This window comes from Dendropsophus ebraccatus, chromosome 5, assembly GCF_027789765.1.
Source record: "Dendropsophus ebraccatus isolate aDenEbr1 chromosome 5, aDenEbr1.pat, whole genome shotgun sequence".
In the NCBI taxonomy this organism is placed as follows: Eukaryota; Metazoa; Chordata; class Amphibia; order Anura; family Hylidae; genus Dendropsophus; species Dendropsophus ebraccatus.
The window spans coordinates 31,921,979-31,935,207 of NC_091458.1; the positions used below are offsets into that span (position 1 = coordinate 31,921,979).

General features: G+C 39.7%; 1 protein-coding gene across 13 annotated transcripts in view; it reads left to right on the forward strand.

Moving 5' to 3' along the window:
• The window catches only part of LOC138792403 (protein mono-ADP-ribosyltransferase PARP4-like), a 226,246-nt gene that overhangs the window by 26,417 nt on the left and 186,600 nt on the right, over positions 1-13,229 (forward strand). For all 13 annotated transcript variants that reach the window (XM_069969777.1, XM_069969776.1, XM_069969775.1 and 10 more), the window contains 11 exons: positions 1,217-1,274; positions 1,925-2,018; positions 2,901-2,999; positions 5,117-5,266; positions 6,643-6,780; positions 7,195-7,368; positions 8,368-8,528; positions 8,942-9,079; positions 10,878-10,976; positions 11,093-11,276; positions 11,544-11,703. In XM_069969777.1, the coding sequence (XP_069825878.1) occupies positions 1,217-1,274; positions 1,925-2,018; positions 2,901-2,999; positions 5,117-5,266; positions 6,643-6,780; positions 7,195-7,368; positions 8,368-8,528; positions 8,942-9,079; positions 10,878-10,976; positions 11,093-11,276; positions 11,544-11,703 (1,455 nt within the window). The remainder of the gene's footprint in view (positions 1-1,216; positions 1,275-1,924; positions 2,019-2,900; positions 3,000-5,116; positions 5,267-6,642; positions 6,781-7,194; positions 7,369-8,367; positions 8,529-8,941; positions 9,080-10,877; positions 10,977-11,092; positions 11,277-11,543; positions 11,704-13,229) is intronic.

Here is a 13,229-nt window from a genome sequence, read left to right on the forward strand (position 1 = left end):
TGGGTCATTATTTGAAACATAAAAGTTTTGTTTTCTGTTCATGGTGGCAGACGTCAAAGTCCACATTCCACATTTTGTGATCAATTCAGCCCAAACTAGGGGTAACAATTTACTGAAAACTATTTTTTTCAGTTAGAAATGGAATTGTTCTCTGTCCAAACCTATCCAGTGCTTCATATCTGCTACATTTCTGCCATGCCTTACTTATCAAACAAATAACGTCTGTTAAAAGACCACAATCAACCGAGATGCATGATGTTTGCTAATCGTGGTATTTCAACAGGTTAAAAAAATCACAAGAACAACAGCAATGGTCTGCTGTGCATCGCTCCGTGTAACAGGGATGGCAGCAGACCGCTGCTTACTTCAATGGACAGCCCAGACAATCTAATGGCCCTATTACACGGGACAATGATTGTCCGGAAAATCATTATATAGTTGGAGTTTAAAGGATAATCATTCTGTGTATTTGGAGGCAACGATCGTAAAAATTGTTCATGATGGTTGATTTAGATCTGACCCTAAAGTCATTGTTAATCGTTCACTAATCGTTAATTCGTTTGCTAGGATCAGATGGAGTAAACAATTGCAGTAAACAATCGTAACTAACAACTATTGTTCTGTGTAATGGTGAACAATTTCAGGTTAATGATAAAATCTTATTTGTGATTCGTATATCATTAAAAATGGCTTCGTCTAACAGGACCCTAATGATCGTCAGGGCAGCCCCTACCACAGCTCACTGCGGCTCCCCCCCCCCCCTCACTTGCTGTCTATGCGTGTAATAGCACAGGCAGTAAATGGGGAACGAGAAGGAAGCGAGCGCTGAACTCACAGGTCAGTGCTCGCTTCCTCCTCGTGCCGTGTAATATAGCCCTTAGTCTTTAGTGTTACTTTTTACCTGTATCCAAAAATCACTGACAACCAATGACAGAAAAATGCACATTATTTCAAGTGCTGGAAGTAGCATAACCAGAGCTGGGACAGAACGCAGAATCTTTTGATGATCCTATGTGGGAGCAGGTCTTGACAATCCCCTTTAACTAAAGGAAAGGAAACTATTTTTTTCAGTGCAGATGTACTAGCCCCTTTTAAAACTTTGTGTGGAAAACATTAATTTGGCTTGAGAATTGTTAGAATCTCGGCTTCCTTTCATTTATGAAAATAAGAACATGAAACTCTTTTTATTCATTAAATGTGTTTTATATTTTTTCAGAGGAATTGAAAAAACCATTTCTTGACAGATTTGTAAACGAGGAAAAAACTGTGGAAAGGTAATTCAAATGATGTATTGTTGTTCCCCCCTTTCCTATGCACAGTCCTGTGCGTAAAATCCTTTACTTTCTCTTTTCCTGTGCAGGCTGCTCCCCAATCCATTGTCACTCATGTTGTATTAGCCTGAGCACTGTATGAGTAAAGAACCTGTATGTATGCTTATTGCTAAAATTACACAAATAATAAATCTTAATCCTTTTAGAACATTCTTATCCAAAACTTACAAATGGCAGTCAGTGATTTGGTCAGTATTTGTAGCCAAAACAAGAAGTGGAATCGACTTTAATGGAGAGATATGTATTTATGACACATCAGGACTTATCATCTCTCCTCTGTAAACAGTGTCCAGATTCACTGGGTGACATGTTTATTCATTAAGAAATAAAATTTTGAGCAGAAAGAAAAATTGGCGTATATGTCTCTATATTGGTTTATTAGTAAATTGGTATACTGTATTAGAGAAGCATAGAGACAGGTAGCCTTTAAAAGGGAAATAAGTGACGATCACAGCACATTTGTGATACTGAGTGGAAATATAGCACAGAATGAACATGATATTGCCAACTTATAGACAGTCATTTTATTTAACCATTGGTTGTGTCCTTTAGTAATTTATATTATATGTAACCAACGTTTTTTCTCTCCACAGTAATATGGAGGAAGATATGGATTTTGAAGGCAATGACAACGATGAAAACACTTTAGATAACTCAGAAGTGGCAAAATACAGCTGCTTCCAAAAAGTAAAATATTTATCTCTATTACTTTAATAACTTACTTTTATAACAATTTACCTTGAAGAAAAAAATCAGTAATGTGGAAGCGCTGTAAAATAAAAATCACACATAAATAATATAAACAATCTTCCTGCTGTGTTTCTCTGAATAGTTGGTAAAACTACGTAGCTTTTTCTTGATTCACATATTTGATCCACTGGGGCCTCCATAGCAAGTTGCATCAAGAATAGCAAAGCAAATTGGCACAGTATACTGCACTCTTTTGCCTGGTAAAATGCCGGAAACCACGATGAAAACCTAACACACCCTATTATAGCCAATGTGATTTGGCAGGCGGCGTTGGTGTCTGTGTGCAGTGGATCTGTTTTTTTAATGGTTCTGTTCTAGTAACAGAACAAAACAGAACAACCATTGAACCATGTTTTAGGTTTATTTATTTCATCCTTCTCATAGCCATACATCTCCAGCAAATGTACTGTATTCTACTTACTGTTGTTGTTTCTTTAGTAGCAATTACTATATTCTAAAATCTGTACACCTGTGTTTTACTCATTGCCCATCTTCCCATTAGTCACATGATATCTCACATGGTACTGAATAACTACTACAGGATCTGGCCCACTTATTTGATGGTTTCTGGGTCAGACACACAGTACTTATTTACAGTAGTTCCCATAAGGCTCAGCAGAGAGAGAACCTTTGTTTCTAGAGTTTGTTCAGTTTTCATGCTATTTAACAAATTATTGAGAATAAAAGTGCAAATATTCTTGAATGTAGACCATCAGAATAAATCCTAGTAGAAATCCAATGTATTTCAGTCCAACGCTGATGTAACAAATATATCTAAATTCTTTGCTGACTTTCCCTATGCACATATTTATTTTTCAGGAAGAAGAATATGCAATTGTTGAACTGCTTTTCCTTACAGGACAGTGTCCTTTATCATATAGGATATCTACGGTTTATGGTCTTCCTAACACATCGGAGGTAAATATGGCTGCATTAGGAAAGGTCTGTGCACTCGAACCCTTTTTCAAGCCACTGTAAATTGGTGGTGTAAAAAATAATTTGCAAAGAAATTATAGAAATTTCCATCACAATAGTCAAAATCACTTCATATATATTAATATAATTTACACATACAGAATATACAGAGAGAAATGGTCCAGTGAGGTGTGGTAAGGGACTGTTCTTTTGTGCGGATTGCTGGATGTGTAAATTATAATATTGAAGATTTTTTGATTTTTTTCGGACTGCCAAACCACAGTCCACCAAAGTCTGCAGAATGCTATGACTGGGCCGCCCCCGATCACTGATGTGAGGCTAATCAAAGACAATAAAATATGGGCTTCAGGCACTGCACAGACAGTAGAATCCACGGTCACGTGCATTGGTCTATAGACTAGAATGGGTCTGCATACTGTCCGCAAATGCAGAAAGGAATTACGGATGTATGCAAGGGGCCTTAGTAATTGACTTTTACAGAAATGTTTCCATATCTATCCACAGTTTTCTTACTACAGAACGTGTACCTTTATCTTCTAACTTACAACATAGACGATCTACACTGCCTTTAAAGCGTAACTGTCATTTCAGGGTCATTTAAAAAAAAAAACGTTAAATATCAATAGTACAAGCGATTTTAAGAAACTCTGTAATAGGTTTTATAAACCAAAAGAGTTTCCTTCTGGACTGAAAAAGCAATTTCCCAGCCTCCCCTCTCACTGCAGAAGAAGCAGGATTTCTGTGTCCATTATGTGGCTATGGAGAGGGGAGGGGCTGTTAGGAGTGACTGAGCACGGAGGATTTCTGCAAAGCACAACACCCTGCAATCTTCTCTCAGTAAGTTCATAGATAAGCACTGACCTTTCTGACCCCAGAATCCTGCGGTTTAGGTGCCCAGAGAGTCTACAAACAGCTGACCTTCATGTCACCTCTTCCTGCTGCCTCATCTCCCTCAGCCCCTCCCCCCTCCATAGGTTTACAATGGAGAGAGCAGAACCCGTCTTCACTGGCTTCTCTGTAATGAAGACGTGTTTGCCTGATAATGCACAGATAAGAAGTGAGGGGGGGAGGCTGTGAAATTGCTTCTTGAGGACAGAAAGAGGCTTTTTTGGCTGATAAAACCTATTACAGAGTTTCTTAAAATCGCTTATACTACTGATTTCTGCAATAAAAAAAAAATATGACAGTTACGCTTTAAGCAGATGAATGTATACTGTATTGAAGTACCTGACAGGTTGTTGTGTTGGTCAGTGCTGTATAGCAACATCTTATCTTCTAACCTGTCCTGTGTACATAATAGGATGTTATTACAAATGAATTGTTCTGCATTTGTATCCATGCACTTTTATTAAAGAGTATACAGTGGTACCTTGGATGATGAACATAATTTGTTCTGGTACTGTGCTTGTAATCCAAATCAACTCTTAAACCAAAGCAAATGTTCCCATAAGAAATTATTGAAATGTAGACAATTGGTTCCACACCCCACAAATAATGATTTTTTTATTCTGAATAACATGTAAAACTAATGCAACAAACAATGAGAACAGCTGAATATGTGATATTATAAGTTACTGTACAGTATAGCAGTCAGCATGTGGAGTAAATGTATAGTAAGTGCATAAGGAAGGAACTGCAGTATTCTCTGTCCGGGGAGAGAGAGGTTACAGCTATGGAGAGATTACCCCCACGGTCCTGTTCCCTGATGTAAGCCCCAGCCTGAAGTGTATCTGCTATAATTTGGAAGGTGAGGGAGATTTCCTGGGTCAGAGTACAGTGCTGTAGGCCCCACTATGCAGACCATGCCCCTCCCCCACTCCCCCTCCCACCCAGTACAGGGAGCTCTTAAACCAAAGCAATGCTCTTAAACCAAGTCACAATTTTGAAAAACTCTGAGCTCTCAATCCAAAACGCTCTTAAACCAAGTTACTCTTAAACCAAGGTACCACTGTATATCATTTTAAGAAACTTTTCACATGTCCAATTGCTGTGTCAGAAGTTTTGATTGGTGGGGGCCCTGGTGCTCAGAGGATTCATATACACTTTCTCTTTTTTTCTTAAAAGTAATAATAATGATTTAAAAAAAATTTTTTGTCCAGAAACAAGTTACATTTAGTCTGGTGGACACTGCTGAGAAGGCTTGTGAGAAATATGAGCATCGAATTAATGACGTTAAAAACAAAGGATTCACTCAAATCGATAGGATCCCATTACAGGCTGAGAACTTAGCTTCCAAAGCTCTGCAGAAGGTGATATATTTTAATTTGTCATTTATCTATGTCATCTATGGTAATTATAGTTTTGAGCTATTTCCTCAAAAGAAGTTAAAAAAGAGTTACATGTTTACTAGCCTTGAAATAAAAGAATTGCATGGATCTCCTGAACTTGTCAGCATGTTAAGCCACATGTAGGTATTTCTTAACCCCTTAATGACACAGGGCAAAAATGTACGCCATGGCATCGTTAGGGGCATTCAGAGGGGGGCCGAGTGGCGACCCCGCTCTGAACCGCCGCCATCCCAGGTGCTATCTGCAGCCTGGGGCCACAGCTATTAGCGGGCATGGTCCGATCACCCTGCCTGCTAATTAGCCTTTTAAATGCAGCTGCCAAAGTTGACGGCTTCATTTAAAAGGCAGTTCTTCCCATACATGATCATGGGGGAGCAATCCCCGCATCCGCTCCCGCCAGGGGGGGTCAGCAACGTAATGGCACTGATCCCGGCTCAATGATTTATTGTAATTGGTTGCAGCAAGCCAGAGCAATAGATCGCCTATCTCATTGATCTATGCAGTACTGTATATCTTTACTGCATAGATCTCAATGAGAGATCAGAGTAGTACCCTAACCCCAGGGGGAATAACCCTAAACCCAGGGGGATTTCTAGTATGTGTATAAAAATTTATTTTTAATTAATAAAAAGTCCTCTCCCCTAATAAAAGTTTGAAAGACACCCCCCCCCCCCCTTTTCCCATTTTACAAAAATGAATAAATAAACATTTTTGATATCGCCGTGTGCGTAATCGCCTGAACTATTAAATTATCACATTCCTGATCTCGCACGGAAAACGGCGTAAGCGCAAAAACCCACCAGAGTAAAAAATTGTGCATTTTTTGTCTCATCAAATCCAGAAAAGTTTTAATAAAAAGTGATCAAAAAGCAAACAAGGTACCGAAAGAAAGAACAGATCATGCCGCAAAAAATGACACCTCAACCAGCCCCATAGACCAAAGGATAAAAGCGTTATAAAGATGGGAATAGAGCGATTTTAAGGAACAATAATCGACTATTTTGAGGCACATGTATAACAAGTCAGTTTTACCCCAGGCCCCCCCCCCCCAATAAAAAAAATATATTTTAACTTCACCACACATATAATTTTTTTTCTGGTTCAGGTTAAGCCTGTCATTGCAAAGTACAATTAGTGGCGCAAAAAATAAGGGCTTGTGTGGGTTTCTAGGTGAAAAGATGCAAGTGCTATGGCCTTTTAAGCACAAGGAGGAAAAAACGAAAACTCAAAAATTTAAATTGGTCCGGTCCTTAAGGGGTTAAGGGGTTTCTGTGACATTAATTTTCCAGTTTTAGAAAATTACAGTTTTCAAACATATGTCTTGTCTTTTTAAAAAGGTTCTGCTCGGAGAAGCCATCAACATCACAGAATTGTCCCCAGAAGTGGCCGGCCTGGTTGGGTCTATTTGGATGGATGCGCTTGGACATCTGGATTCTATACTTTCATGTCCTGTACAAATCATTAGTCTGAATGATGTAAGAAATAGAGGGACTGGGGGGGGAAACAGATTCAATAAGTGAAATCTACACAATATAGAATTAGTAAATAGTAGTACAGCTACTTTCTTGTATAAACAGCACCATGCCTGTTTTTTCTGTGTTTTTTTTTTTTTGTATTACAATTAAGCTTCATTCATTTTAGAAGAAAGTGTCATACTTTTGGCCTGGAGAACCCCTTTTATTTTTATGCAACTGTGCATACACATTGTAGGCTGTTATTTCACTGTAGTGAAGGAGAAACATTTCACCTCTTGTTGAAACCATTTAGTTTTAACTTTTATATTTTGTAGAGAATTATTAAATTGAGTGCGTAGACTTTTTCTCAAATTGTACTTTTGGTAAAAAAGTTAACTATAACTTTATATATATAACTTTTATTTTCTTTTTAAGCTTAGTAAAGCAGAAGGAATTCTATGCCTGATTCGAAAAGCTTTAATCAACAAAGATAAAGAAGAAGACATATGTGAGATGATGCAGGAGTTCTATCGATTTATTCCACACAAGGAGAAGATACAGAATGACATTAATATGAAGTTCTTGACAGATAAGCAGGACTTATGTCAGGTATGTGTGTCCTCTTGCGGAAAGATTTACTGACTTAAACACTGACTTCAGAGTAAAACTAACTTCTAGGTTAAAAAAAAAAAAACAACAGTCTACTGTGCACCAAAGTTATTATATGTGCTCTACAATTTTTGTTCCTCACTAGACAGTTTTTACAAGAATCTAGAAATGAGAGAGTGGCTGAGAGGAGTTGTAAGGCTACGTTCACATCAGCGTTTGACCATCCGGCACCATTCAGTCTACCTTTTCCGTTTTGGAGTAAGCAAAACGGAAACTGTCGGATCCGTTAAAATCCCCATAGATTCCCATGATATATTAGTGTGCTCCGTTTGCCCTAATTGTGCTCCGTTTGCATGCAATCCGTTCAAGATCCGTTTTTGTGAACTGAAGAAAAAAGTGTTTGCAGTATTTTCTTTCCGCTTAAAAAAAACGGATCACGAACAGAAAGTGCTCTTTCGTTTTTTTTTTACAATGTAGTCAATGAGGATGGATCTAAAACGGAAGGTATTTCCGTTCACATCCGTTTTTTTTCATCCGTTTTTGCACTGAGCATGCGCAGAAGCAGCAAGAAACCAAAGAAGAAAAATAAACGGATAGAAAAACGGATGCTGACTGATGCAAGCGGATGCAAACTGATGTACAAAAGTCAGTTTTTTTAAGCCAAAATACAAATGGACCATAAAAAAAGATGAACATTTTGCAATCAGTTTGAATCAGTCTGCTCATCAGTTTATGCTCATCCGTTTAATTAATATGGACGGATCCATTAGAAAAAAAGAAAAAGCTAGTGTGGCCGAGCCCTTAAATGAAGCAGATTCATTAATAGGATCAGTGTAGAATTAACCAACCAAGGAAAGTGTCTACTAGGTCTCGGATCAGTAGTTTAAATGGCAGCAGCAACATTTAAAGCTATGAAATAAATGTTCCTGTATGACAGTTCTGTAATAACACTTGTGTTTACTTCAACTCTTCTTTCTTTCTTTTTACTATGACTTCTAGGTAATTAGAGACATGATTAATGTGATTGAGAATAGGTCATGTATATTTACCCCTTCCTCTACTGCCAAATACAAAGCGCTCAGATGCAGAATAGAACATATTGACCCAAACTCTGCAGAGTTCCTTCAGGTTAAACAAAGTATTCTGGATCACAACCACAGGTAAGACATCCAGAGGTTGGTACTTTTATCCCCATCCCCACGCTTCCCTGCAATCAGGGCTCGGACAGGACATTTTTAGTGCCCTTAGCAGAGAAGACATGGCTTCTCTCCCTTTCCCTCTCCTACTGTGCAACCAGCCTTATTTATTCCCCCTTTCCCTAAAATATTAATTTCTAAATTGAGTAGGTAAGTTTCACCAGTAGTTAACAGGTGCTGCCAGTAGGTAGATTTTAGGTGTCCGCAGTAGGTTAACTGTTGTCTCCAGTAGGTAGGTGGGTGCCCCCAGAAGGTAGACAGGTGCCCAGAGCAAGTCCTCCGCCTGTTTTGTTAGTCATGCATTGTGTGAATGTGCTTTACCCATTAAAGACTAGTAGTCATTTCTATGGTTTGTGACAATTCTTTTTTCCCTACAGCAATGGACAGTTTAATATATTAAGAGTCTTCAGAGTTGGGAGACTGAGCGAGATCACTAACTTCAAGAGTGATCTGGGGAATGTCAAGTCCTTGCTCCATGCTTCTTCACCATGCAACTTTGTAGGGATTCTCTCACGGTGAGTGTGTGTGGTATTCTACCACGGGTGTTGCAGTTGGATACACCCTTCACAAAAGTCTGTACTTATTGTACTTGTGTGGTGATGAAAGTAGTACTAATGTTCACCACTAGATGGCGCTGTATTATATATATGTGTACTTGGAAGCCACACAGCTGAAGGATGTAAAGGGTTATTGTTTCTTTATGTGTCACCTGAGTCTGTAGACCAGTAGGAGTTTTGTTTCCTTTTCTCCTATTACCTCTCTCCTAATTTCTTCTGTTGCACTCTTCACCCACTCACAGCGCACGTTAGTTACACTAGGGAAGTAAGTCACATGGGTGGAGGAGGAAAAAAGGTCTTTCATGTTGGGCATTGTAGAGGAAGGACACAAGCTAGATAGCTCTCCACAGTGGTCCTATCTGGGCCCTGGCCCTCTGCCATGTCCCCGTACCTCAAGTTCAGTCTTAGCTAGAACCCTGTATGATAAGGACCCGAGACAGTACACCTCTAACAACTTTCTTAAAAGTAACGCTACACAGCATTATGCACTGTTAAACAAGCCAGAGACAACCTCAACCCACGCTGAGGACAAGGAGTGTAACAGAGCAGGACAGCATCCACGAAAGCCAAAGAGCTACGAACTGATCTAGATAGAGCAAAGTTGCAGTAAGCCTATGAGCTCTATCTCGCAGTGCGGTTGAACGCTCAACTGCAGGGAACCCTCAGCATTCCGCTCATCCCAGGTAACAAGGTCTGGGGCCTGTGTCACCCTCAAGGAAGATTCAGCCTAGTCTAGTGGGCATAAGGTGGTGTGAAGACTAACTCAAAGTCAATACACGGGCACAGGTGTTCTTCTTCTTTTAAGTATTCTACCTCATCCTCCAACCTCCCGGCAGAACACAGTACTACATGGGTTGAGACTCTCACGGCATCCTCCTCTCTGCTACTCTGTTTCTTTGTACTGCTCAGCACTACTTGATCAACACAACTATATCCTACGTTACACCTTTACTACAGATCAGGTTGCTGTATTGTCATGTATTTATTCAGAACTATTGTCGTGTGTTATTCACTGCTTTATCCAGAGAAACCTCATACTGTTGGTTCTGTATGACCTGCTGCACATTTGCAACTAGTAAACCAGCCTTTCTTATGTTAAAGAGACCTTGTGATTTCTCGCTATACACTGACACAGCACACACCACAACCTTGGAAAACTTCCCCTTTCTGTGGGTGGCGGTTCTTATAGTCCGGGAGGGTCACTACACCCTTCTGGCCATCCGTGATCACTCTAACCCAAGGGACCCAGTAGCAACCCGGCAGGACACTGACTATATTGGAAAAGGGTACATGCGGCCTTCAAAAATAAAAACAGGCGTGCCATCACACCTGTTTGCCTCACTGGCACTGGCGTCACGAAATAACACTCTAAGGTCCGGCTGTATCTTGGCCAACCCACACCTGACCACCTAGCAAATGACCGGCCGATCCTCCGATATAACACCACACCGGGGTTTACACACCACATGTGCACATTTGGTTTTTTTTCTGATTGCTCTTCCTGTCAAGAGGGTCTAACTACAAGCCAAACAAGCAGCCATTAGGGGCTCATTATCTAAGATTGTCTACATCTTCTCTAATGAGTACTGGAGTTGATAGCCAGACAAATGGTCCTGAAACATAGAAAACGCTTAGAGAAGGGAGAGTTAGGTTTATAGCGAGACTAGAGAAAAAATAGACAGGGTGAAAAAAAAAGAGAGAACAACACTGTATTTTTCTTTATATATAATATATTATGTTCCTGTGTTCTCTACAGGGGGCTAATGTTGCCAGAAATTATTGTTGGAGAATTTGGTGGTGAAAGGACGGATATCGGAAACCTTGGAAGTGGCATTTATTTCAGTGATTCAATAAGGTTTGGAAAAAAAAGTTCTATTGTTATAATCTTGATCAATGAGAAAATGAAAATAATTATATGTTCTGAAAAGTTTATATTTATTTTTCTGTTCGCTGATTTTCCTTTTCATGTAGCACAAGTATAAAGTATTCCCATCCAAGCAGTGTCACTGGATCGCGGCTCTTGATGGTCTGTGATGTGGCTCTAGGTAACTGCGCAGATGTGTTCCGCAGAGATTACACAATCACTGAACCACCCAATGGCTTCCACAGTGTGCACGGTGTCCGGCGCAAGGACAGGTTGAACTCCGATTTTTCAGTAAGTAGTGTTATCTGTAAATAATGGGCTCATATTAAGTATTATTGGAAGCGTAGATGCAAAAGCAAGAATGGTAAGTAAATTATGTCTCTCCTGTAGGGCTGGGTAATTTGGGATGAAAATTACTATTTATTTTTTTACTTTCGATTATCCACAAGGTCACTAACTATACCTCTCCCTGTAAAACGTGGCCTGAGATAATCTGGTATTTATGCCTAGAAGGGGAAACAGAATAAACACTTTGTGACCTTCTGATTTACTCCTTAGGATGATGAATATGTGGTGTATGACGTGAAGCAAATTCAAATGAGATACATAGTTCAGTTTTCCACTGATGGCGACTATGTTCATCCACTTTACGAATCTTTGTTCAGTTCAATTGATGAAACACCAGATCATCGTCCAATCCAACCTGAACCTTCAGACGGTAAGGAAGGATAATATGGTTGTGTAGTTTATTTTCATAAACCCTTTTAGGAAATACTGAGTTATCAGATGGGTGTAGAGTTGTCACAAAGAGAGTCTCTTAGGGCCCTTTTACATGGGACGATTATCGTTCGAAAAATCGTTTGCAAATCTTTTGGTGTAATAACACGCCATTCCCATAGGTTCAGCTAGGACAAGACGACCGCAAGAACGATTGCAAGCAATGATCATTCTTCTGTATAATTGGGTGAATGATTTCAGGTTGTTTGCCGAAACGGTTGTCTGAGATTGTATATCGTTAATCATTGAAAAATCACTTTGTCCAGAGTAGGACCCTTACTCTGGAACACATGTCCTGTCCTGCATTACACACAGTGAATTGCATAGGCACTATGTATTGCGTAGATTCCTTTGTAGTGGCACTGCAGAGAAATTAAACAAAAATTATTTCCAGGTCTTCCCAAAAATAACAACTGATCACTGGAGTTCCCAGCAGATATATCGTATATGATCCCCAGTATAGGGATTGTCCAAATCAGAGAACCCTTTTAGGCTGCTCATACATGCAGCACTAACAGCTGCAGCTAGTGCTGTGCTACTGATAATTGGAGGCTTTTAGGGCCCTTTTACACAGAAAGATTATCTGACAGATTATCTGCCAAAGATTTGAAGCCAAAACCAGGAATGGATTTGAAAAGAGGAGAAATCTGAGGCTTTCCTTTATGACCTGATCTCTGTTTATAGTCCATTCCTGGCTTTGGCTTCAAATCTTTGGCAGATAATCTGTCAGATAATCTTTCCGTGTAAAAGGGCCCTAAGCAGTGGCAATCCCATATGCAGCCCACCATTATTGATAAAGTTCCAGTGAAGGGTCCTTTTTTACATACAAATAAATCGCTATGAAAAGTCATTAATACGATCGTAATTACGGTTGTTAATATGCTCGTACAGTGGTACCTTGGTTTAAGAGTAACTTGGATTGAGAGCGTTTTGTAAGAAAAGCTCACAGTTTTTCAAAATTGAGACTTGGTTTACGAGCATTGCTTTGGTTTAAGAGCTTTCTGTATTGGATGGGAGGGGGGGGGGGTGTAGGAGGGCCATGGTCTGCATAGCGGGGTCTACAGCACTGTACTCTGACCCAGGAAATCTTCCTCACCTTCCAAATAATAGCAGATCCACTTCAGGCTGGGGCTTGCATCAGGGGACAGAACTGTGGAGGTAATCTCTTCATAGCTGTAACCCCTTTCTCCCCGGACAGAGAGTGCTGCTATACTGTGCCCACATCTGCCCTGCTCATTCCTTCCTGCTCCCTGCAGTCTCTGTCAGCCCTTGTGTTTCCCTTCCTCTCCATTACTGTACAGTTACTTATAATATGACACATTCAGCTGTTTATAAATATTTGTTTCATTTGTTTTACATGTTATGCTTTAAGACTGATATAGATTACAAGCACAGTCCCCGAACGAATTATGCTCATAATCCAAGGCACCACTGTACTTGTGTTTGTATATATACTGTGAACGATGA